The sequence below is a fragment of the Carettochelys insculpta genome, chromosome 3, assembly GCF_033958435.1.
Source record: "Carettochelys insculpta isolate YL-2023 chromosome 3, ASM3395843v1, whole genome shotgun sequence".
In the NCBI taxonomy this organism is placed as follows: Eukaryota; Metazoa; Chordata; order Testudines; family Carettochelyidae; genus Carettochelys; species Carettochelys insculpta.
This window is the reverse complement of record NC_134139.1, coordinates 178,521,204-178,547,953: the sequence shown is the minus strand read 5'-3', so window position 1 is coordinate 178,547,953 and position 26,750 is coordinate 178,521,204. Positions and strand designations below refer to the sequence as shown.

At 44.6% G+C, this 26,750-nt stretch overlaps 1 protein-coding gene across 3 annotated transcripts in view; it reads right to left on the bottom strand.

The window, feature by feature from the left end:
• Positions 1-26,750, bottom strand: part of ASAP2 (ArfGAP with SH3 domain, ankyrin repeat and PH domain 2) — a 231,254-nt gene that overhangs the window by 169,415 nt on the left and 35,089 nt on the right. For all 3 annotated transcript variants that reach the window (XM_074991235.1, XM_074991236.1, XM_074991237.1), the window contains exons 2-3: positions 11,151-11,223; positions 6,404-6,549 (exon numbers count right to left, since the gene is read on the bottom strand). In XM_074991235.1, coding sequence (XP_074847336.1) covers positions 6,404-6,549; positions 11,151-11,223 — 219 coding nt within the window. The remainder of the gene's footprint in view (positions 1-6,403; positions 6,550-11,150; positions 11,224-26,750) is intronic.

The window sequence follows — 26,750 nt, the reverse complement described above, 5'->3', positions numbered from 1 at the left end:
AGCTACTTTTGTAGCTGCAGAGTTTTTCCTCCTGTAACGCTGAGGCACCCAGGTCATCAGCAGGAGGTAATGAACCTGCAACCTTCGAGGCTAAAGCCCTGTGCTCTACCATGCGAGCTAAAAGCCAGCTGGCTCTCAGCCAAAGCTGTAGAGCGGTGCCTTCACTCTCCCTTTTCAGCGGTCTCAGTGCCTCTGGGATTACATTCTGATAGATCACTTCCAACAAGATCAGATGATGGAGAGTGGTGGTAAATCAACCTTAATGAATTGGAGAAGGCTGGAGGGGGAAGAAAAGGTGGTGGGAGGGAGAATGTCTTCTCAGACACTCGGGCCAGAAGCCTTAATAGATACAATAGCAAGCCAACAGCTGAACAGGGAACGAGTGCTTAACAGATTTGAAATCACAGGGTCAAATCTTGAAGTCCTTAATTGGGAAACCCATCTATTCAGTTAAAGTAGAAATTTACTCAAGACAGCACTGCAAAACCTTAAAACTTACATTACTTTCAATAGTTTTTGTTTGTTGAATAAAAACTCACCCTAATCCAAATGTAAGTTACTCTTTGCTGCAAACCCATTTAGATTCACCAACTGGGATAAACCAAATGTGCTTTTAAAAATGTTTTAAATTTAAACACAAATATTTTATAATTATAATCAAGCACCATAATTGTACACTTTGTGATAACTAAAATCCACTTTTCTTGTTTGTGTTTTCATAGCACTCAGACACTGGCTTCACACACAACAAAGCACACGGGTGTTCATTAAGGGCTGCTAATATATTTCCATGTCTTATACTGCTTAAGTAACTTTCTTTTCATTAAAGATAAGCACTATTTGATTAAAAAAATTAAAGTTTCCTACAATTGCAAGTTTTTAGCAGCAAAAAGCCAATCACCGTGAGGAAATGAACAACAATAAAAGCCTACACTATTGTCAAGATAAAGTATAATATGCCCATTACAGATTTAATTTATAATGACCCTGGAATTTTTCAAAAAGTTATACAGCTAAAAGAAAAAAAAAGTATTCAAGAAAATCAACTAAGATTTTATTTAAAAAAATAAACAGCTCAGAAATAAAAAGATCGCCCGTAACTAACTAAGACTTCTCAAGAAGCATAGAAATTCCTACGTCAAAACAGAACAATGGCTGCAACCTCCAGTGCATTTCGGAGGATGCAAAACCCCTATATGCACTGAAGTGAAATACTGGCCGGGTCTATACTAGCAAGTCCTTTCAAAATAATTGTCAAAAGAAATGGAAATTTCTTCCTGACTAGAGCTACCAATTTATGCTGAAATGCATAATGTTACAACTCTTGGATGATGGAAAAGAAAAATCACTTTTAAATAATCTAGTCCATCAATCTAGCCAATGAAAGATAGTTCCCTACAGTGTATTTTCAAGTGTTTTGTCCAAAGCATGAATGTGTAAGCAATGGGCTTCACTGCTTCTCCTAGGATATTTTTGTTTAGCCTAACAAATTTTACTATTAGCAAGTTCTCTGCTATTGCTTCTAGTTAGATCCCATTTTTCTCTCCTTCCTTGCCACTGATGTAATTCAACTACAGTTGGATAACTGGAAATATTGGATATGGGGCAGGGGATGACTGTCCCAGGTTGCTTGCCGGCTGCCACAGGACCAGTTCCCTGGGGCCGGCTGCCCAAATCACCTGCTGCAGGCAGGCGGGCAGAGCAGGGCTGGAGGAGTGGTGATCCCACCCAACCCTCCCACCCCAGTTATCCAACATTTCATTTTTTCTGACACCACCCCACTCCTCCAGTCAAGCAGCAACCACCCTGCTGGGCTGAGGGAACGGGGCAGTGTCAGATAAAATGTAATGTTGGATAACCAGGGGTCAGATAATCGGGGTCGTACTGTATTTGGTAACTGCTGTGTTTTTTCTCCATATTTCTTTTTAGACAAAATATACATGTTTAACTCTTTTAATCTTTCTTCATAAATTGCCACATTCAAAGCCTGATTATTTGTTATTCTCTTCTGAACTCCTTCCAGTTTATCAGCCTGTTCCTGGCAAAGGAATTAATATAGTATTCCACATGCAATTATACCAGAGCCATATAAAGTGGGAATAGTACTTCTCTGCTCTGCACAGGCAGCCCACAATTACACTACATTTGTGTTATCATATCCCATTGCTAGACTATGGTTTAATTTACAAATATAAACCTCCTCTCCCAGAACACACTCATCATTACTGATATACAAGTTTTTTCCAGATTGAATTTAATAATAATTTTTATTCTTCTAGGACCTTTTGCATCATTTCTCTGTTTTCAATAGTACTTGAAACTTCAGTAAAATTTGTTGAGATGCTTAACATGATGTTCAGTCACCATATTCATCACAAGACACTTTGACATATTTGTCTTTAAAATAAACAATAATGATACATATTTCAAAGTGCCTATCAGTGTAGTGTCATATGATCCTTTAACCAAGTTCTGTGCTACTATGTACAAATAAGATCAGGATTAACTCCATTAGTAAACTGAATTATTAATTTTTAACTGTGTGCAGAATCAGACCCAAACCTGCAAAGACTTACGCCACACATATTTAACTTTGCATATGTGAGCAATCCCACTGACATTAAGCAGACCACGCACACCTGTAAAGATATGCTCAACTGCAACTGCAGGACCTATATATATATATATATATATATATATATATATGCATGCTTTGGCTCAACATCTTGAAGGGCAGCAAGTGTCACAAGCTAATTATATACTCTGTACAAAAGCATTTCCTTTGATAATTTCTAAAAATGTTACCTTTAAAATTAATGCTTTTTTGCTTTACATCATGGAAAATACGCAGAAGTACCTGGTTAGCCAAAATATGTAGCAAAAGCATTGACCCTTATTTTTCCCCTTTGTCAGTTAATACCTATAGCATTTTTAAATTATTCCTCCAGTGGAAAAGGAGACTGGATTCTAAGGACGAAGAAAGTATGTTGTTGTATCAAGGTGGGACGCAAAACAGAGCCGTTAAAGAAGAAATCAGGGAAAGGAAAAAAATGAGGTTAGGGGTTCCTTCATGCTTGGATATTTAATAGTTTTTTGGGAGGAGAATTTAAACATTCTCTGATCACGTCCCAAACTCAGGTAACAGTGGACGTGTTGATAATGTATAGACTAGCACGGCTTCCTCTCTGTTACTAGTGGACGTGTGTATTTCTTCGGTTCTTTTTTTTGCAATGAGGAGAAAGCAAACAACTTCAAATCTCAGAGGTGTGGAGCACAACAAGAGAAAGAAAGGCCCTACCCATTGGGACATATCCCTCATCAACCTGTAGCAGAGGAAGAGGGGAGAGAGGGTAGACCTGCTGGAATCCCTTGAGTCTCTCCTAATATAACAATGATAATAAGAGAAGTGGAGGAGCCACCCTGTTTCTCTATGTGAGAAAATATGTACTGACACTCAGCCAGTAGGAAAACTAGAACCATAAAATACCATTCATCACATGTGCATTTCTGATCTACATAGACCGAAGCAAGAAAAATAAACTGCTGACAGCAAGAAGCCAGAACAGAGCAACAAGAATTAGCAGTGCTGCCTTCTGCTTTGCTTAGAGGAAGATGAAATCTGAAAATGAAAATACTCTCCTACAACCAAGTCTCATAAGACCTTAAAATGGCCTGACCAGGCCAGACATAGTATCTAGACACTTCCTTAGTAAAGGAGATAACAGACTTTTTTGGTGAAAAGTAGTATCTAAAAGCTACACTATTATCCTTATGACATTAACCCATACCATTTTGTAACTGTGGTAATTCAATTTTTTTTTTTACTAGCAACAGCTGTTACTTTTCCCAGTAAAATGTCCACATTTATTTGGCTTAAATTAAAAATACCTTTAGAAATAGACATTAACAGTTTCAGCTTCTCCACTGCTATTTTAGCAAAAACTAAAAAGCTGACATATTCTTAGTCAACTTTTCTTGTTAAAACATTCATTACTTAGTACACATGACGTAAATGAAATTCATGGTGCAGAACTGTTTCTCCAGCTGAGCATATCAATTTACTCACCATAATGTGGTAACATGAGTATATTACCCTTGGCAGCACGTTAAGAGGATCAGTTCTGTCACTCTTACTCCCGAATAGGTCTACTAATTTCACTGAGTGCTGTTATGCTAAAGCATGAATTATGAACTTGAGTAAAAGTAGCAAAAACTGACTCTTAATCTCACAATAACATATACCGCATCCGGAACACCTAAATTCAATGGGAAATATATTACAATTGCTAATACATTGAAGGCTATATTCTGTCTCACCAAGATCAGGCTCAGTGAAGCAGAGAGGAGACAGCAGCAGGGAGCCAATTAGTGCCTGGAGGCTCCCCTAAATAACATCAACTGGCAAGAGTCCCCAGGAGACCACTGCCAGTTGAGCATAGCTGAAAACTAGGTCTGAGACTGGCCATATCACTTTCCTGACCCTGCACTGAAGCCTGTGGGAAAGACAGAATAAAAGTTAGCTGTAGGTGGCTCCATAAGGGTTTGGGACTCACCTATCCTAAGGTAATCACCCGTTAAGGGGATGCAGCCAGCTGTCATTCCCTGACCGTGCCCTCTGAATATTGCAAAGCAAGCAATCGGGGCAACAAATCTGTACCTTGCAATTCCAGTTTTTTTATATTTCCATGTTCTATTTGTGCTTGTAGAACAAATGCAAAACGGCCCTTCACTTGCAAGACACAGAGTGCCCTGAACTCCTATTGACTTCAGTAACACTTGGGCTGTGTCTACAAAACAAATGGGAAGAAGAGGCTTTCGAAGACTGGGGGGTGGGGGGGGTTGTTTTGAAAGGCCAGCTACACAGGCAGCGTCTGATTCGAAAGTGGTACTTTCGAATGGCTGCAGATGCCATTATGCTAACAAGATGCTGCATATTCATGGAAGTGCCTCATTAGCATCTTTCAAACTCCCTCATTAACATGCTCCTTCCAAAAGGAGGGGGCTCGTGTAGACACAGACTTGATGTGCTCAGCATTTGTAGAATTGAACCTTATATGTCGTTATTTGAAGGCCGTATCTACACTAACCCAAAACTTCGAAATGGCCATACACATGGCCATTTCAAAGTTTACTAATGAAGCACTGAAATACATATTCAGCGCCTCATTAGAATGCCGGCAGCCGCAGCACTTAAAAATTGACGCAGCTTGCCTGCGCACGGCTCGTCCACACGGGGCTCCTTCTCAAAAGGACCCCAGCAACTTCAAAATCCCCTTATTCCTAACAGCAGATAGGAATAAGGGGATTTCGAAGTTGCTGGGGTCCTTTCGAAAAGGAGCACCATCTGGACGAGCCGCGTCAATTTCGAAGTGCCGTGGCTGCCGGCATTCTAATGAGGTACTGAATATGTATTTGCATGGCCATTTCAAAGTTTTGGGCTAGTGTAGACGTAGCCAAAGAGTGCCAAAAATGGGCCATACTTTTTACAGGCAAGTAAGTAGACGATCAGCTCTCCAAAAACTTAAAATCCAATTACATAATACAAAACCAATATGTAAAAGAAAGACAAAACCAGAGTGAACAAGCAGTGAAACACAGGTTATATTTTGTTAGTTTAATAATTTTAAATAGCTTTTTTTTGCTGCTGCTGTTTAATAATAGGTATTATGTCCACTTCTTGAGGAAAGCACTAAGATTCACAGGCTTCAAAGAACCATGTTTCAGTTATACATTTTGGCCATATCTACACTAGCCAAAAACTTCAAAATGGCCATGCAAATGGCCATTTTGAAGTTTACTAATGAAGTGCTGAAATACATATTCAGCGCTTCGTTAGCATGCGGACAGCCGCGGCACTTTGAAATTGACACGGCTCGCCACCGTGCGGCTCGTGCAGACGGGGCTCCTTTTCGAAAGGACCCCGCCTACTTCTAAGTCCCATTATTCCCATCTGCTCATAGCAATAAGGGGACTTCGAAGTAGGCGGGGTCCTTTCGAAAAGGAGCCCTGTCTGGATGAGACGCGCGGCAGCGAGCCGCGTCAATTTCGAAGTGCCGCGGCTGCCCACATGCTAATGAAGCACTGAATATGTATTTCAGCACTTCATTAGTAAACTTCAAAATGGCCATTTGCATGGCCATTTCGAAGTTTTTGGCTAGTGTAGACATGGCCTTTAAGGAAGCAAAGTTGCTAATATGCTGCACTGGCTCAAGTCAGAGATTATAGATATTCTCAGGGAGGTAGGAAACAGTGGTGTCCAAAACAGTGATTTTTGTTTTCCCAACATAAACAACTGTTGTAGTTCACCAAGAAAACCAGCAAATATTCCTGCATCCTCTGTATGTATAATTCTTCCTAATACAGTTCCAATCATAAACATGTTTTATTTTAGACAATTTCTTACCAAATTTTTGAAGAGAGCAGTCAATTCCTTTGTAAACACAGAAAATTTTAAAAATGCTGTCCCCAAATCTGGATCATCCCTACACACACAGTTGCCACCGAATTTCTCCAATGCTTGAGTGTACTGTTCTTCATTTTCTACATGAGCTTCAAAAGAGAAACAAAAAATTAACTCCAATTAACATGAACAAATTACTGAAAATTACAAGTGGCTAAAACAAAACTCCAAAACTTTCAGATTAAGTCTCCTGATTAAGTTATTTTAAACCATGTTTGTTAGATTATGCATCAAACTAATTCTCTGGCAATAAATTCAGCCTACGCTTGTTGATTAAAAACACTGGCATGTTTCTTACACTACATCTGTAAAAAGTGCAATGATTTTCCTCACTCAAGAAATACTCATTTCCTGAAAGAGAAAAACCCTTGAAAAGAAAATTAATCAGAAAGTTTACAAAAGGGATAATGAAATGAAGAACAAAACACATATTATGTGATTGACTTTATAAATATGTTTCCTCCTCAATCACTGAAAGATATACATACATACATACTGTCCAAAATGGAAATCTTAACATTCTTTAAATGAAACATAAGACCATGCTAATTTAGTATAGAATCTATTAGCTAGTTAAGTCTATCACTTATTTGTGCCTAAACTTAGACATCAAAACACATGCTTACTGGATTTTGCAGATTTAGCCTCTTGCAAAGTTTAAGTCTACCCTCCCTTAATTTAATTGATTCCACGATGATCAAGCAGAATACACATCTTTTAAAAACAGAAAGGATTCTGAGCTGAGCTATTTTGTTTATCTCCTTTTAAAATAAAGCTAGTACTTAATATATTATACATAACATATATTATACATGCAAAATAAACTACATTAAAGAACATTATTTAGACTGCAAGTCAAACACTATAAAATTGGGGAACAGCTGATTTACAATTGTCACTGAAGCTTTAATTCTGCCCCTTGTGCATATATCCTGCACACTGAATGAAGAATGTGTCCCACAGGAAAAAACAGTATGTGACCATGTAACTGAAGTCTGTGGCATAATGAATCTATACAAGCTGTATGAAGGCTGCTCAGACATTAATTCAGACATTTCCTAGCTTTCCTGTGGTTGAATTTGCAACTTTACATATAAAATATTTTGTTAATAATTTCCTAAGGTGTTCTTTAAAGATAAAAATAAATTCATTATGTGCTACTCAACATACAAAATCACCAAGGTTTGACTCGTGCTGCAGCACTAAAGGTTCTGACTTCTAACCTTTAAGCAAGTAAGTGGCCTAGTGCTTCGGGTGGAAGCAGCAGATGTAACATAGTGACGGAAAGAGAATCTTCTGTAAATATTTTGTATGACTAATGTGTGTGCCTCAGGTTTCCTCATACGCTGCACTGTCACCTACTGGGTGTAAAAGGGCTGTTTACTCTATGGCAGGCTACCACACAATAGCTGTGTCTACACGTGCACGCTACTTCGAAGTAGCGGCACTAACTTCGAAATAGCGCCCGTCGTGGCTACACGCGTCGGGCGCTATGTCGAAGTTAACTTCGACGTTAGGCGGCGAGACGTCGAAGTCGCTAACCTCATGAGGGGATCGGAATAGCGCCCTACTTCGACGTTCAACGTCGAAGTAGGGACCGTGTAGACGATCCGCGTCCCACAACGTCGAAATTGCCGGGTCCTCCATGGCGGCCATCAGCTGGGGGGTTGAGAGATGCTCTCTCTCCAGCCCCTGCGGGGCTCTATGGTCACTGTGGGCAGCAGCCCTTAGCCCAGGGTTTCTGGCTGCTGCTGCGGCAGCTGGGGATCCATGCTGCAGGCACAGGGTCTGCAACCAGTTGTCGGCTCTGTGTATCTTGTGTTGTTTAGTGCAACTGTGTCTGGGAGGGGCCCTTTAAGGGAGCGGCTGGCTGTTGAGTCCGCGCTGTGACCCTGTCTGCAGCTGTGCCTGGCACCCTTATTTCGATGTGTGCTACTTTGGCGTGTAGACGTACCCTCGCAGCGCCTATTTCGATGTGGTGCTGCGCAACGTCGAAGTTGAACATCGACGTTGCTAGCCCTGGAGGACGTGTAGACGTTATTCATCGAGATAAGCTATTTCGATGTTGGCTTCACGTGTAGACGTAGCCAATGAGACAGGTGCCTGACTATCTGAGGCCTGCGCCCATCATTGGAGGCTCCATGAACATAGTGGTAAACAAAACACTATGACCTTTACTATCTACCAACTAATGACCACCCCATCAGCAGGAAACCCACTATGTTTGATCATCAGGACAACAAAGGACTGAGGAGTGGCCAGGTGGCATTGACTCTGGGAAACTGAACAAAGAAGATAGGGAAAGAAACCACTCAGAGGGGGCACTGCTTGCTTGGGGTTCTGCTTAGCCAGAATGGACTATACCGTAACTTTCTTTTCTGTCTACTCTCTACTAATAAAGGACTTTTTATGCTGTGTTCCAGACATCTAATAAACACTACTACTTTGACAATGCTGGCTGAGAGTCCCTGCAGATGCTCAGGATGGGGACACACTGCTCCCTTTGGGAATACAAGTCTCTTTCAGGTGTACTTGCTGAAGAGAGCTCATGGTGCAAAGCAGGAATGCTGAAGGCTCTCAGGCTCAGAATAAGCAGGCAGTGAAGCCAAGTGGCTTATCTTAATGAAAGAGCAATACCCCACAGGGTCTGGCATATAAAAGGGGTCCTCTCAGGGATTGTTCCAGAACACTGGGCCTATGGATCCCTGACAGATGTGCCTTAATTTTAGTAGGGCTTTTAACAGGGAAACATGGTCTAAATGAAATTACTATAAAACTACTACAAAACTGATTAAAAAACCATACATATCAAGTAAATATCAATACTTGGCTGTCAGGCTGAGAGGGCATATCTAGTGGGGTCCCACAAGCATCTGTCCCAGACTGGTATTATTCCAGTATTTTCCTTAATGACTTGGCTAACACAGTGGGGAGTATGCTTGTTGGATGACATGAAGCTGGGAGAGTCACAATTACTTTGGAAGACAGAACTAGAATTCAACAAGACTTTAAACTGTAGAATTGGTCTGAAATCAGTAAGACTAAAAATTTTAATAAAGACTAATGTAAATTACTACACTTAGGAAGAAGAAAAATAAATGCAGAAGTATAAAATTGGGATTAACTGGTAAGGCAATGGGGAACTAGGGGCTACAGTTGATCAGAATAAGTGCCAACAATGGGACACAGTTGCTGAGAAGGGTAATATTTTTGCAGTATACTAACAGATGTTAATACACCCATACTTTATATGTCTCAGAGAGATAGCCGTGATAGACTGTATCTTCACAAAACAAAACAAAGAAAAAAAAAACAGTTACGTAGCACCTTTAAGTCGAACAATATTATTTATCAGGTCATGAGGTTTCATGGGTCCAAGCTTTCTGTCCCACCAAAGCTCATCACCTAACACTGTTAGTCTTGAAGGTGCTACAGGACTGCATTTTTATATGTACATACAATGCACAACACAAGTATTTCCTTATGTTTTTATGTTCCTTAACAAGTGAAAATGTTTGTTTGTTCCCCCCTTCCCCCAGGTCACCAGCAATAGGAGACTCATTTAGCTTTTTTCTCATTTGGGAAAAAATAACCCAAATTACACGTACAACATGATGGGGTCAAATTTAGCTACGAGAGATCAGGAAAGGGATCTTGGAGTTATAGTGGATAGTTCTCTGAAGACATCCACGCAGTGTGCAGCGGCAGTTAGTAAAGCAAATAGGATGTTAGGAATTATTAAAAAAGGGATAGATAATAAGACAAAAGATATCATACTTCCCCTATATAAAATTGTGGTACACCCACATCTTGAGTACTGCGTGCAGATGTGGTCTCCTCACCTCAAAAAAGATATATTGGCATTAGAAAAGGTTCAGAAAAGGGCGACTAAGATGATTAGAGGTTTGGAATGGGTCCCATATGGGGAGAGGCTAGAGAGACTGGGACTTTTCAGTCTGGAAAAGAGGCGATTGAGGGGCGATATGATAGAGGTATATAAAATCATGAATGGTGTGGAGAAAGTGAATATAGAAAAATTATTTACCTTTTCCCATAATACAAGAACTAGGGGACACCAAATGAAATTGACGGGTAGTAGGTTCAAAACTAATAAAAGGAAATTTTTCTTCACACAGCGCACAGTCAACCTGTGGAACTCCTTGCCGGAGGAAGCTGTGAAGGCCAGGACTCTATTAGGGTTTAAAAAAGAGCTTGATAAATTTTTGCAGGTTAGGTCCATAAATGGCTATTAGCCAGGGGTAAAGTATGGTGCCCTAGCCTTCAGTACAAGGGCAGGAGATGGATGGCAGGAGATAAATCACTTGATCTTTGTCTTCTGTTCTCCTTCTCTGGGGCACCTAGCATTGGCCACTGTCGGCAGACGGGATACTGGGCTGGATGGACCTTTGGTCTGACCCAGTATGGCCATTCTTATGTTCTTATGTTCATTTTGTAGTTCACAGCAATTATACTGGGGAGGAAAAAAAGGCTATCCAAAATATTAAATAATCTAGTTATCTCACTGCCAGGGCAGAATCACCGTCTAGAATTTATTTGGAAGTAAAGAGCACTTGAAACACTTCCTGTATTATAAATTCCCTGTTCAGTGAACAGATCAGTGTTTAAGTCTTACTTCAAATGCAAAGACGTTTTCAAAGAAACATACCATATGGAATTAAAATGTACTTACCCAGCCCAGATATATTTATAGCTTTTACCGATTTCTTCATTTTATAGAGAACAGTTCGGTCAACATCAAGAGCCTTACAAAAAAAATGAATATGAAAAAATATTACAAAACAGCCACTTGTTATTGTCCTGCTCTACCATCTTTTCCACTTCTATTTCATAATGATTTAATAAAAACATTTTTAAAAAAAATCAGCAGCAGCCTCTGATCTGCTGCTCCTTGCCAGAAAGACTTCCCTTCCTTCCCTTGTCCATTACTGATGAACAAACACAGGTAAGCCAGGTTCCATCTAGTGCTAATATTGGTCAATACTGTATTAAATATTCTCTTAAATGTTCACACAAAGCTATTCGCCCTATCTTAAATCATTATTAAAGATTATGGGAATATTCAATACACCTTGTACTTCAAGCCTGATGAAAAGCCAAACAATATTATTCCTTTAGCAACAAGCTAACATTAATTTTAGTTTTCCTAGACAACTTAATTTATTAGCTGAACTTCTGCTTTCAAGAACTTTCTGTCTTCTGTGCTGAAGCAAAGATAGCAGACATTTCAACAATACAATGACCTGGTCTTTCACTATTTATTATTACACAAAGCTTTCATCTTGACAACATAAAATTCACAGTAAAATCATATTCATGAGTCTGCAATACTCACAAAAAATGTCTTTCAAAAAGAAAAAAAAAAAAAAAAAGAAGAAGGCAGCAAACCCAGCACCTACAAAACTGAAGTTGAAATACAGTAAAAATAAGATGAAGCCTGCAGTTGTTCTGGGATACGGAAACAAAAGAATGCGTGCTTATAAAAACAAAGCAAAGTATATTGAAGGTGGAGAGACATGGGCTCTGGTTTCAAAAGTGTTAAGGATACAAAAATATCGCTGAAGAACAGCGCACTCACTCCTCGCTATGTGAGCACAACTGGTTCTCAACTTCCTGCTCAGAGGTGAAAACTCATAAAAGGGACACTAAATTCCCATTAAAATACAGGTAAAAGCCTCTGATTCATTCGTAGTTCTCCTAACTCGGCAAAAGCGTGGCAGCAGGCAGCTCTCCTTTTGAAAGGAAAGTGAACCTTGGGTTTGGGGGTTTGGGTTGGAGAGGATTAAAGGCTACGGGCAGTTTGGGGCCACGACCAGGAGAGAGAGTTAAAACCTGGTGGCGAGTTGGGTCCGTGGGGCAGGGGTTAAGGCTGCAGCAGTTTTGGGTGTGCAAGGCCAATGGTGGGGTTAAGGCTGTGGTGGTTTGGGGTCTGCAGGGCCAGCAGGGGGAGGAGGTTCAGGCTGCGGCAGTTTGGGGTCTGCAGCGGGGTTCAGGTTGCTGAAGTTTGGGGTCTGCAGGAGGGTCAGGCTGCGGCGGTTTGGGGTCTGGGGGGGGGGTCAGGCTGCAGCAGTTTGGGGTCTGCAGGGCCAGTGGGGGGGGTGTCAAGCTGAAGCGGTTTGGGTCTGCGGGGCTGGGGGGGGTTAAGGCTGCAGCAGTTTGGGGTCTGTGGGGGGGCGGTCAGACTGAGGTGGTTCAGGTCTGTGGGGCCAGCAGTGGGGTCAGGCTGCCGTGGTTGGGGGTCTGCAGGGCCAGCGGGGGCATTAAAGCTGTGGCAATTTGGGTCTGCAGGGTCGATGGGGGCACTAAGGCTGTGGCGGTTTAGGGTCTGCGTGGGGCAGGGTTAAGGTTGCAGTGGGTTGGAGCCTTGGGGAGGGGGGTTGTGCTCGTTTTAGTGAGAGGCGTTCACTCATCCAGTAAACAAAGGTAAGTATATGTATCCCTTGTTTTAGCGAGTACTCGTAAGTATTCATTTAACGAGGAACAAGTGTATTACAAAGCACCAATTTTACTAGGTATAGCTTTAAACCAAAGTTCAGACTATCCTAAAACTGTTTATAAGAATACTGTGCCAAAATAATCCAAGGTTAAGTCAACTGACTAATGAAATTGCATCAATCATATGACCCACCGTTGACAAGTATCCTACTGTTAATAATTTATATTTAATTTATAAAACAAAACACCACATAGCAATGAGTCTCTGGGGTCACTTCTAATTATTTTAAAACATTGTGTACAGGAATAAAATTAACAAAATTCAGTCTCATATGGGACCCATTCAGATCAGGGTTGTCATATGGGACTCACTGAAGATCAGGGATGTCAAACTCAAAATCTACTGAGGGCTGCACAAATGGAAGCTGACAGCTTTCAGGACCACCAAAAATGTACTTCTATCAGAAAACTGTAATAATTTATCACTATAGATTATGTTTTAGGTATATTTTGTAATATTTATCAGGTCTTGTTTGACTATAAACACAATAATTTTAATGGAGAATTTAATACTCAATATGAATTTTAGTATTTTATAATTTTATTAATAGTTCATAAAATTTGATGTGTAAAATTCTTATTTGGTCATATATTTAAGAATTTTTAATTTAAATACAAACTTAAGGTACTCCATGACTCAGCAGGCTCCCAGTCCTATGGCTGCTGGGGTTCTCCCGTCCCAGCTGGTACCCCAGGGCTGGGGCTGCCAGCAGGGGTCCATGCCCCAGCTGACTCCCAGCCCCAGAGCTGCAAAAAAATTCCATCAGGCCACATTTGGCCCACAGGCCGCATGTTTGACATACTTGCTGAAGATCAACAAACTTAGACTTTGACCAGACACTAGTGAAAGTGAATTTATAACACTACACTGCTTCCTTAGTGTATGCTCACTAGTCCTAATAACTATACACCCCTTTTGCAGGTTCTCTAAATCTAAGCATTTGTATCATTCTCCTTACAGCCTAGATAAATGCTTAGGTTGTGGGCTGCCTATCTCCATGTTCCTCACGAACTTCAGGCTGTGTATATACTAGAAAAATAACTTGGACGTTCCCAGGAATGGAGTAAGGACTTCTAAGTTGGATTTCCTACTTCAAAGTTAACTTCAAAGTAAGGGCAAATGTGTATAGACAATCTGCTCACTGCTTTGAAGTAGTGCCTAACTTTGAATTTAACTTCGAAGTTAGTTCCTCATGTCGACGCACCCTCAGTGACTGAAACGAGTTAAAATCATTCTGAGGTAATTTTATTTGTTGATGTGGATCTGCTATCACGGTTTTAGGATTATCCCATCCACATCTATGCAGAATGATGAATCTGAAAGCTGATTGGATTTAATATACCATTTTAATTCCTTACTATCAAAAAATAAATAGTTGGAGTAAGAAATTAAAAGGACTTCTGACACAACATCTACCATATCAGTGGGGCTGTGTTTTTGCGTTTATCATATGCATTTGAAATACATAGCACTGATGGAACTAACAAAATACGTGCCAAACTTTCAGGATTAAATATACATGTTGTGTTTTAGTCTTTGAGGTATAGTGAAAATGTCTATTGTCCGGCAGCCCATGGGAACTGAGGGTCCTGGATACTCCCATGTGCAGGATGGTGGAGAGGAGCGGCAGCCATCCCTGCTTCACGGGCCCCAGCCAACCAGACAGCTGGCCCCAGCCAGACAGCTGGCCCTGGCCTCTCTCCACTGGCCCCAACTGTTCAGCTCACCCTGCAGCAGCCTGCCCCTGCTGAACAGATAGCTGGCCCTGGCCCTGCTCCCCTGGCTCCAGCCAGGTGGATGGCCCCAGCAGGTCAGCCAGCTCCACACGCTGGTTAAGACAATGAGCTGGTTATCCTAGTGTTACTGTATATGTAAAGCACGAAGATTATGCTGAAGCCCTGCTGGTTACATATGCCTACAGACTGATGAACACTGACTGCAAAAGCTTAAAAACTACTGTGCACACCAAACACAGTAATTCAGTTATTTTTAAAATACTTTCCTTATTATTTTTGGTCTTCTGTTTAACTACTGCCCATATGCCTGATTCACTACTACTTTACTCCAGTGATTTCAATGGCGTACAGAGGTTCTCAAACTGTGGCCAGAACCCCAAAGAGGGATGTGGCCACATTTGAATGAGGTAAACAGGGATGATTTAGATTTGCTGGGGCCAAAGCTCAAGCCCACCACCTGGGAACAAAGTAGAAGCCACCCCCCAAGGCTTCACAGCCCGAGCTGGAGGGGCTCAGGATACAGTCCTGACTGGGGCTGAAATCCTTGGGTTTTGGACCCCCGCCCAGGGTGGCTGGGATTGGGCTTCTGTTCCCCCTCCTGGGATTGCGTGGTAGTTTTTGTTTCAGCAGGCCATATGAACCTACTTGATGCTTCTTTCATCCATCTCAGTGTTCTGAGAAGCTTGAGGTCTAGAATTGGCACTTTAGCAGGTGCTCATTCTGGTTTTGTATGTGTTCTTTTGAAATTCAACTTTTTCATAATTAAATGCTGTATTGGACCAACAACCTACAAAAAGAATCAGGGAATTAATTCTCTTTACACAAAATGTGCCTAATTAAAGTGCTTTATTAATTTCAGTTCGGGGGCATCCATTTTTTTTTTTAAAGGTGATACTTCTGTCTGAAAACTGTTTTATTCAGTTTGGTATAAGAAACATCTAAAATTCCTATAGCTGAACTAGATGAGAAATGTTTTTTCTAATTTGTTTATTTTGTGCATTAAACAATGCTCTGGCTGCTGAAACTTTTAGTATTTCTGACTGCATGCTCAATTAATCAGTTCCCCCCTTTATTTGAAATGGGCCTTCACACAGTAACAGGAGACAAAAGCCATTTAAGAAAGAAAATGTGACTGTAAAGCCACACAAATCGCATGAGGGACATTTAGTATGTGAAATTCTTTTTACTCTGTCACAAACTGACTAGAATTCAGATTGATTATTGTTAAGTAGCCACACCTAAATGCAACGATTCCAAGAGCAACAATAGATCAAACACACTGCAAATATATTTTAGGACACAAATTTAATAGGATATACAGAAAGTTAAGGTGTTAAGGTATAACGGGTGCCATAGAAACAATATATTGAGAATTTTAACCTGAGTGAATTTACAAAACTAATGTTTCTTCACTCACATAGCTTATATTCTTTGAATATAAAACCCACACACCCAATTCAGATTGCTCTCGTCAGCTCCAACAAGTCCAGCTTTACTGAATATTGTTAAACAGAAGGCATTTCACCAATGAGTAATATCACAGAGGAAGTAACAGAAGAGTCTTCTTTTTTGTTACTCTAAATTATTTTGAAGTGTACACCCCTATAAAAATAGCTGGAGTCCCTATGAAACTGACTACTGGGCAGCCCTTTTAATTTCACATTGCCTTATGGTTTAGTTTGCCAATTTCAACATTTAAGTAGTATATTGCTTTCTGGTCTGCACAGTAAGATGCACTTTACTGTTCAGAATCACACGTACCGTCCCACAGAAAAATCAGTCCTTGTTTTAGTCAAACTGGCTGCAATGATGTTCCATGTATATTTTATAGATCATGGTTTATGAAGGGGATTTACTCATAAAAAAAGCCTGTATGAGTCAATTTCCTACAGTGTATAAGGATTCAGAGCCGTTGGGAAAACACTCACTAACTGATTGATGCTTAACAACTAAAACATCTTGAAACTACCAACAATCTATAGTTCTAATGCTTCTAAGGAAACAGCAATAATATAGCAATTCAAACTTGAACTGGAATCCTCAAGACAGGGTCCCAATTATGCAGTATATGACAGTATATACTTCAAATGCAGGTTGCACCTCTCTGGGCCAGCACCTGTGGGACCTGGGCAGTGCTGGATCAGGGATTTTGCTGGACCAGGAAAGTCAAAGCTCCCCTGCTGGCCACTGGCCCTTGCTCCCAGGCTTCCCTTCCAGCCATTTGGCTCACTCCCAGCCTCAAGCCCCAGCCACCACTCGAGCTGTGGGACCACCACTCTCCAGGCCCCAGCAGCTTCCCAGAGAGCAAACGCAGTAGCCACAGCTTCCCCTGGCCACAGCTTCCCAGCTCCACCCAGCTGCTGCCGGTCCCCATTACCAGCCTCGCTGTGGCTGCCTGGCCCGCACTGAGGCTCCAGGCCACTGGACTCCAAGACAGACTTTGCTCCCAGCCATCATGGCTCTCTGGTCTGGCAACATCAGACCACGGATATTGCTGGACCAGAGAGCCCCAGATTTCAAAGATTCTACCTGTAAATTAATAGATTCACAGATTCCAAAGCCAGAGGGAGCCATTGCAATCATCTAGTTTGACCTTCCGAATAACACAGGTCTCAAAGTAATTCCTATAACCCATCTTTTTAAAAAAAGTTCAAATAATAGTCATGAGACTCCACCATGATTCTAAGTTAATTATGCTAGTTGTTAATTACTGTCATTGACTGCATCTACACGTGACGGCTACTTTGAAGTAGCGGCGCCAACTTCGAAATAGTGCCCGTCACAGCTACACGTGTTGGGCGCTATTTCGAAGTTAACATCGACTTTAGGCGGCGAGACGTCGAAGTCGCTAACCCCTGAGGGGATGGGAATAGCGCCCTACTTCGACGTTCAACGTTGAAGTAGGGAACGTGTAGTCGTTGCGCGTCCCACAACATCGAAATAGCGCGGTCCTCCATGGCGGCCATCAGCTGAGGGGTTGAGTTCTGTCCAGCCCCTGAGCTCGATGGTGGCCGCGTGCAGCGGCCCCTTAAAGTTCCCCGCCCCCTGCCTTCCTCTGCAGGAAGCTGAGAGCGCGTGCAGGCAGCAGCATTGCCACGCGGCTAGCCTGCACGCTCCTCCGCACCCACACACCCCCACCCGCCACGATGGCCACCCCCCAGCCCCCCAAGCGCCCCCAGGGGACCCCCCCCGCAAGGGGATCCAGGGCTCCCAGCCCAGCAGCCAGTCGGGGAAGTGGCAGCGGGGCCCCTTCTGGACAGAGGCCGAGCTTCGGGACCTGCTGGGGCTCTGGAGCGAGGAGGAAATGCTCCAGGTAATGGGGAGCAAGAGGCGGAACGCGGATGCATTCGCTCGGCTGGCCGAGGGCCTGGCCACCCGGGGTCACCCTGCCCACACTCCGGATCATGTCCGGAGTAAAGTGAAGGAGCTGCGGCAGGGTTACGCTGGCCCCCGTCACTTGCCCCTTTTACAGGGAGCTCAGGGACATCCTAGGCCCCCGGCACACTTCCTCCCCTCCGGCCACACTTGATACCTCGGCCGACAAGCCCCAACAGGCCCCGGAGGCGGAGTCCACCCCTGAGGCAAGCCCCACACCCCAGGGGCCCCCCCAGGAGCCCACCCCCAGAGCACCGGAGGAGGAGGAAGAGAAGGGGGAGTCCTCCTCCAGCAACGCCAGCCTGCGGATCGCCATCCCATCGTGGAGCTCTAGCCGGGTGTCCGCCCACCGGGTGTCCCCCAACCGTGGGAGTGGACCATCAGGTATGTACCCCCCCGGTGCACGCCCCCGGGGTTGAGGGGCGGGGGTAATAGATATGACCAGGGCCCTCCACATGCCCAGATGACCATGGCCCCAAGGACAGCAGTGGCATATCCCTCAGAAGAGTGCATCAGCCCCTGCCCCCCAGCACGACAGTGCCATGCCCCATCCCCGGGGCTGGGGGGAGCGGAACCTCTAGGGTCCCCCGGGGGGAGGGGGTGGGACCCCCATCAGCAGCAGCAGCAGCAGCAGCATCTCCCGGGGATGGGCATGGGGAACCAGCAGCAGAGGGGTGAGGGGACAAGGGTCACGGCTCGGGGCCCACAATAACGGCTGCCTCCACTCTTCTCCCCCCTCCCACCCGTGTTCCGCAGCTGCACCATCGGAAGGACCGGAGAGCACCGGCGAGGTGTCAGTGGTCCCGGACAGCCCACCGGGGCCATCACTCCAGGCCAGGCCCACGGCGGAGCACCAACCGTCCCCACGGCGGGGAAGACGGCGGACCCAGCACCACCACCCAACGGCGACGGACCCCCAGCTGCTGGCCATCCATCGTCGGCAGCTGGAGGTTGCCGAGCAGTGGCTGCGGGTGGAGGAGTGCCGCCTCCAGCTGCAGGAGCGGGCGCTGGCCTGGCGCCAGGAGGCATGGGGGGCCTTCATGCGAACCTTCGATCGTATCGCCGACTACCTGGCCCCCCATGCCGCGCCAGCCGCCGCTGCGCCTGCCCTGCCTGCTCCACCCACTGCGCCATCCACTGTCGCACCGCCACCCGCCACCGAGGGCCCTTCTGCCAAGGGGGACCTGGGGCCAGCTGACACCCGCCGGCCATATCTACCGGTCCACCCGGCCCTCAGCCAGCCCCGGCCAGGGCTGAGGCCAAGGCGTGGGTCGCGGCCGCCCACCCCCAGCGCTGGACATTAGGGGGTGTGGGGCCCAGCACGTGGGCCCCCCCTCCCCCTTTGTATATATTCCCCCCAGTTTAATGTAATTTTGTAAATAGTTTTTGTATGAGACCCCTGCTGTTATGCTGATCCTTGCCCCCCCATGTACATAGTTCTCCCCTTCCTTGTCTTCCCCTTTCATCTTATCCTTATTTATAATACATATATATATAAGTTTGATTTTGCTTCTAAATAGTTAGTCTTGATAATAATAATAAGAGTTCAACAGATATTTGATTTGACGAACAAATGTCTGCTTTTATTTACAAGAAAAGTGGTGGGGGGTGCTCTTGGGTGCTCTGTGGTGTGGGCGTAGGGGCAGGGACTGTTGTGGAGGATGGGGGGGTGCAGTGGGGGGCCTGCCAGCGTTCACCCCGCGGCCTTGTAGAACTGGGCCTGCAGGGCCTCCCGGACCCGGGTCCCTTCGGGGTCCACCTGGCGACTGGGGGCAGCGGGTGGCTGCACGTCGGCCCTGCCAGCCTCCACAGCCCAGCCCTGAAAAAATGCCTCCCCCTTGCTCTCCACGAGGTTGTGGAGGGCGCTGCATGTGCCCACAATCTGGGGGATGTTGGTGGGGCCCGCATCAAGGCGGGTGAGCAGACACCTCCAGCGCCCTTTGAGGCGGCCAAATGTGTGCTCTACCACCTGGCGCGCGTGGTTCAGGCGCAGGTTGAAGCGCTCCTGGCTGGCTGACAGATGGCCCGTGTAAGGGTGCATGAGCCAGGGCCGGAGGGGTTATGCCGCATCTGCGATGACGCAGAGGGGCATGGTGGTGTCCCCCACAGGGATCTCCCGCTGGGGGATGTAGGTCCCTGCCTCCAGCCGGCGGCACAGGCCCGAGTTCCGGAAAACCCGGGCGTCGTGGGTGCTGCCAGGCCAGCCGACATATATGTCCAGGAAATGGCCCTGGCTGTCCACCAAGGCCTGGAGGACCACTGAGTGGTAGCCCTTCCTGTTTAAGTAGCGTCCTCCACTGTGCTCCAGGGCGCAGATGGGGATGTGGGTCCCATCCAGAGCCCCGAAGCAATTGGGAAAGCCCAGGGTGGCAAAGCCCGCGATGGCCGCATCCGGGTCCCCAAGCCTCACGAGCCTGGGGAGGAGCAGGGCATTGATGACACGGACGACCTGCAGGGGAAGCACATGGGAGAGCACCCATGAGGGGTGTGCAGGGTGTGTGTGGCCCTCCCCCGCCAGGGTCCTCCTCCCCTCCCCTGCCAGGACTGCCTCCCCATCTCCCTGTGGGTCCTCTTACCTCCATGAGGACAGCCCCGACGGTGGCCTTGCCCACGCCAAACTGCTGGCCCACGGATCGGTAGCTGTCTGGAGTGGCCAGCTTCCAGACAGCAGTGCCGAGCCGTTTCTCCACAGTGAGGGCACGCCGCATGGCGGTGTCCTGGTGCCTCAGTGCGGGGGTGAGCCACTGGCATAGCTCCAGAAATGTCTGCCAGCTCATGCAAAAGTTCTGGAGCCAGTGGTCGTCATCCCACTCTCCGAGCACCAGCCGGTCCCACCAGTCGGTGCTGGTGGGGTAGCTCCACAGCCGGCAGCGTATGAGGTGGGGGGGGCGGGGTACTGCAAGGTTGGGGGTTGCGTCCTCCTCCCCTGCGGGCAGCTCCTCCTCTGTGGCAAGGAGGTGCTCAGCTGCCTCCTGCATGGCATGGAGCAGGGCGAGCACTGCTCCTACAGGGGTGGCTGGGTGGACCTCTGGCTGCTGCTGCTGCTGCTGCTGGAAGCCCATGCCTGCGTCGCTCGAGGTGTGCGTGCCTGTGGCTCTGCAGACCGCGTGCTGTGCAGGCTGCATGTGTCTGGGAGGGGCCCTTTAAGGGAGCGGCTAGCTGTTGCCCCGGAAGCGCTAGTCCGCCCTGTGACCCTGTCTGCAGCTGTTCCTGGCACCCTTATTTCGATGTGCGCTATTTTGGTGTGTAGACGTTCTCTCGCAGTGCCTATTTCAATGTGGTGCTGCCCAACGTCGACGTTGAACATCGACGTTGCCAGCCCTGGAGGACGTGTAGACGTTATTCATCGAAATAGCCTATTTCGATGTCCCTACTTCGATGTAGCGTTCACGTGTAGACGTAGCCAAAGTCAGAGATTTATTTCAGGTCCAAATTTATTTAGCTTCAACTTCCACCTGCTAGATTATATTATATTTTTCTCTGAAAAGTTGAAGAGCGTGTTACTAAACAGCTGTTCCCAATGTAGATACTTTAGATTGAGCAAATCATCCCCCAACCTTCTCTCTGTTAAATTAAACAGATTGAGCTCCAACAGTCTATCACTATAAGGCATGTTTTCTAAACTTTTAATCTTTCCCATTGTTCTTCTCTGAACCCTCTCCAATTAATCCACATTTTTCTTGAATTTCAGACACTAAAACCAGACACAATATTCAAGCAACACTTACACAAGTGCCAAATATAGAGCTAAAATAACCTCTCTCCTACACTCTAGAAATCCATTTATACATCCCAGGTCACACAGGCTCTTTTTATCTAGTGAAACGCTTTGGCCCTCATGTTCAGTGGATAATCCACCATGAGCTCTAAGTCACTGCTTCCCAGGACAAAATCCCCTATCCTATAAGTGAAGCCTACAATCATGGTTTGTAGATGCACACATTCACGGTTAGCTGTATTAACTAACACACACACACACACACACACACACACACACACACACACACACACACACACACACACACACACACACACACACACACACACAGAGCTAGCTTGCATCCATCTTTCCAAAGATCAAGATCACTCTGAATCAGTTAATTACTTGTCATCTTCAGTTTGTCAGAGATGATTTTGTGTGTCCTTCCAGGTCATCCATAAAGATATAAAGTTGCATAGAGACAAGAACTGATTCCTTTGATGCCCCACTTGAAACACTCTGCTAGGTGATTTTCTGTTTCCAGTTACATTTTGAGACACAGCAGTTGTTCAATTTTTAACTCTTTTAAGGATCTCCTCCCCCCATCCCTGATGGTCACTGACCAACAGAAAAATCAGCCGGAGGCCACAAGGGGGAAAAGAAACAAAAAGACTCCAAATGCTGAGAGTGCTGCATCACTCTCTTGCCTGAGATAATGTCAAACAGACTGGCCTTTATTTAGCAGGTCATCCCATTTACCCTTTTAAAAACGGGCAAAATACTAGCTTTCTTCCAGTCTTCTGGAAGTGCCCAGTGCGCCAAGACTTTTTGAAAAATCAACATTACCAGTCAAGCAAGCCTCTCAACCTAAAACTCTTGGAAGGATGGTATCTGGACTTGCTGCATAACTTCAGCAACTTCTGTTTAACATCTTGCAGTGAGATGAATGAAATGAAGAGAAGTTATCATAAGAACATAAGAATGGCCATACTGGGTCAGACCAAAGGTCCATCCAGCCCAGCATCCCATCTGCCGACGGTGGCCAATGCCAGGTGCCCCAGAGAAGGAGAACAGAAGACAATGATCAAGTGATTTATCTCCTGCCATCCATCTCCTGCCCTTGTTCTGATGGCTAGGGCACCATACTTTATCCCTGGCTAATAGCCATTTATGGACCTAACCTGCAAAAATTTATCAAGCTCTTTTTTAAACCCTAATAGAGTCCTGGCCTTCACAGCCTCCTCGGGCAAGGAGTTCCACAGGTTGACTGTGCGCTGTGTGAAGAAAAATTTCCTTTTATTAGTTTTGAACCTACTACCCATCAATTTCATTTGGTGTCCCCTAGTTCTTATATTATGGGAAAAGGTAAATCATTTTTCTATATTCACTTTCTCCACACCATTCATGATTTTATATACCTCTACCATATCGCCCCTCAATCGCCTCTTTTCCAAACTGAAAAGTCCCAGTCTCTCTAGCCTCTCCCCATATGGGACCCATTCCAAGCCCCTAATCATCTTAGTCGCCCTTTTCTGAACCTTTTCTAATGCCAATATATCTTTTTTGAGGTGAGGAGACCACATCTGCACGCAGTACTCAAGATGTGGGCGTACCATAGTTTTATATAGGGGAAATATGATATCTTTTGTCTTATTATCGATCCCTTTTTTAATAATTCCTAACATCCTATTTGCCTTACTAACTGCCGCTGCACACTGCGTGGATGTCTTCAGAGAACTATCCACTATAACTCCAAGATCCCTTTCCTGATCTGTCGTAGCTAAATTTGACCCCATCATGTAGTACGTGTAATTTGGGTTATTTTTTCCAACATGCATTACCTTACACTTACCCACATTAAATTTCAGTTGCCATTTTGCTGCCCAATCACTCAGTTTGCTGAGATCTTTTTGTAGTTCTTCACAATCCCTTTTGCTTTTGACTGTCCTGAACAACTTGGTGTCATCTGCAAACTTTGCCACCTCACTGCTTACCTCATTTTCTAGATCATTGATGAACAAGTTGAACAGGATCGGTCCCAGGACTGACCCCTGGGGAACACCACTAGTTACCCTCCTCCATTGTGAAAATTTACCATTTATTCCCACCCTTTGTTTTCTGTCTTTTAACCAATTCCCGATCCATGAAAGGATCTTTCCTCCTATCCCATGACCACCTAATTTACATAAAAGCCTTTGGTGTGGGACTGTGTCAAAGGCTTTCTGGAAATCTAGGTATATTATGTCCACTGGGTGCCCCTTGTCCGCATGTTTATTAACCCCTTCAAAGAATTCTAATAGATTAGTTAGACACGACTTCCCTCTGCAGAAACCAACAAATGATGAGATTATATCTTTTCTTCCTCAAATACAAAGAATATTCATTGAACACTACAGTCCCATTACTGATAATTCCACATTTCCATCTGGCAACTAACCCTTGATCATTGTATTGAGGTTTTCTTCTTCCTACCGTCTTTCAAAAATAACCATAAATTAAAAAACTTAAGATATTTACTCTAGACTTTACACAGATCCAAACAGGTACATCTTAAAACAACTCCTACTTGTAACATGGATTTTAATAATTGCCAGAAAAACAGCTGACCAATTTGATAAATGTAGATTCTTAATGTACTTGACAGATTCCAAGACATATGGAAAAGCAAGTATCCCACTGACTGCTGCATATGGCTGAACAAGAAAGGCACAGGCCTCTAGAAGACAAACAGACACTAGCAAGACAAGGCATTAGGTGATTAGTGGGAGAAGCGAGCAAGAATTAAATCTGTGTAATTAGGGCTGGTCTTATTTACAAAAAGATGACAATAAAATAAATACTAAAAACAAAAATTTTTTGTAGAAAAGAAACTAACTGTTGATTATTCTTCAGTACTCCTTCTATGAAAACAAAATCTTCTTGACATTTTGTAGAATACGCCTATGAGATAATCTGAATAGAAAATCTTTACATGTGCTGCATGTAGGAGCCCTCATCATGAACCAGGAATAGGACCCTATTGTGCTAGGCACTGAACAAATACAACAAAAAGATAATCTTTTCTCCTAAGCGCTTAAAATCTAAGGCTTTGTCTACACTGGCAATTCAAAAAAGCAGTTATGTAGCACTTTAAAAACTAACAATGTAATTTATTAGGTGATGAGTTTTCGTGGGGCAGACCCACTTCTTTGGTTCTGAAATAGTGCTGAAAGTGAACTGGCACAACAAATATATAAAACAGAGAGACAGAAAAAAAAAAAGAAATGAAAACTCCCCCCATTGAAGGCTGGTTAGAACGTCTGGACAAGCAGACTGCAGCATAGCTGTGCCGAAACCAGAGCTGTCCCTCATGTGGTGGAAGATGATGTAATCCAGGGTTTCCCAAATGTTATATAGTTGGAACCCAGTTTTTTTCCCACTACCTTTTTTTTGCATCCCAAAAATACAAATATTTAAAAAAATGAAAAATGAATAAATTTTCATGGTTTATTATTTATTCACAATAATAACAGTACATAATAATATAACTTGATATAAAATACTTAAGTGCCTAACTTATTGTTATTACCTTAATTACACAGGAAAATACAAAATGCACCAAATCAATAGGATCGTGAGTGATAATCTGTATATTTTCTAAGGACCGGTAGTTTTTTCCCCAAGGACTGGTACTGAGCCGTGGACCACACTTTGGGAAAATGCTGGCATAATGTATAGTGAATGCGGCACTGATGACCATGCAGTAGCCTCACAGTTATCCTGAACTGGGACATGAGCTAGGAATGCTGCTGAAGAGGCCTGTCCCTTAGGCAAAGGGGCCTCACATTCGGCAGCAAAGGGAGCCCCACAAAGTCATAAAAGCTGTCGAAACACAAAGGTGAGACCAGCCAGAAATCATCCTGTGTAGAGACAGGCAGGCCTCTGACACACTCAGCTGTAGAGATGAACAGCTGGGTAGATCTCTGGAAGGCATAGTCCAGACTAGATAAAAATCCAGGCCTCTTCTCACACCTAACATATGAAGACATCTCTCCTCACTTAGTATGCGGGGCTTGGGACAGAAGACCATCAGGAAGATGTCCACGCTCATGTGAAAAGCAGACATCAACTTCAGGGAGGAATGCTGGGTATGGCCAGAGTTCAGCCTTGTCCTTGTGGAAGACTGTATACCATGGTATGGAGGTCAAGGCTCAAAGCTTGGAAACCTGCCTGGCCAATGACATAGCCACAAGGGAAGGCCCCTGTCCATGACAGATGGGATCAGGAACATGTGGCCAAATGCTCAAAGAGTTGCTTCATGAGCCTGGCTAGGATCAAGTTAAAGTCCCATTGATGAACTGCAGGTCTGCCCTAAGAGAAGAATCATTGAAGACCCCCGAGGAACCTGCCTGTTGTGGGAGAAGACTGTGTGACCTTAGACCAGTGAACAAAAAAGTGGAAATGAATGTCAGATGCACCTTGATCAAGGACAGTACTAAATCCTAGTTCCTGAGGTGAAGTAGATAATCCAGGATCAAATGGATTGAAGCATCTCATGGCGAGATGCCACAATTGGCAGCCCAATACGAATGCCCCATCCATTTTTTCAGGCAGGTCTGCTGAGTTGAAGGCTTTTGGATCTCGAGGAAGACCTGGCAGACACTCTCTGAACAGGTCTGTTCCTCTGGTTTCAGCCACACAGCATCCTCGCCATGAGGCGGATGGAAGTGAGGTTGGGGTGCTAGGGATGACCATGGTCTTGAGAGAAAAGGTCTGGTTGGTCTGGCAGCAGCCACAGTGTGAGCATTTCCATGCTGAACAGGGTTACAAACCAATGTTGCCAGTGCCACACGGGTGATCATGATGACACAGGCCTTGTCCCTCTTGATTTTATGCAGGACCTTGTTAATGAATGGGATTGCAGGAAATGCATATAACAGATCTCCCTTCCACAACAAGAGAAAGGCATTACGTAGGAAACCTTCA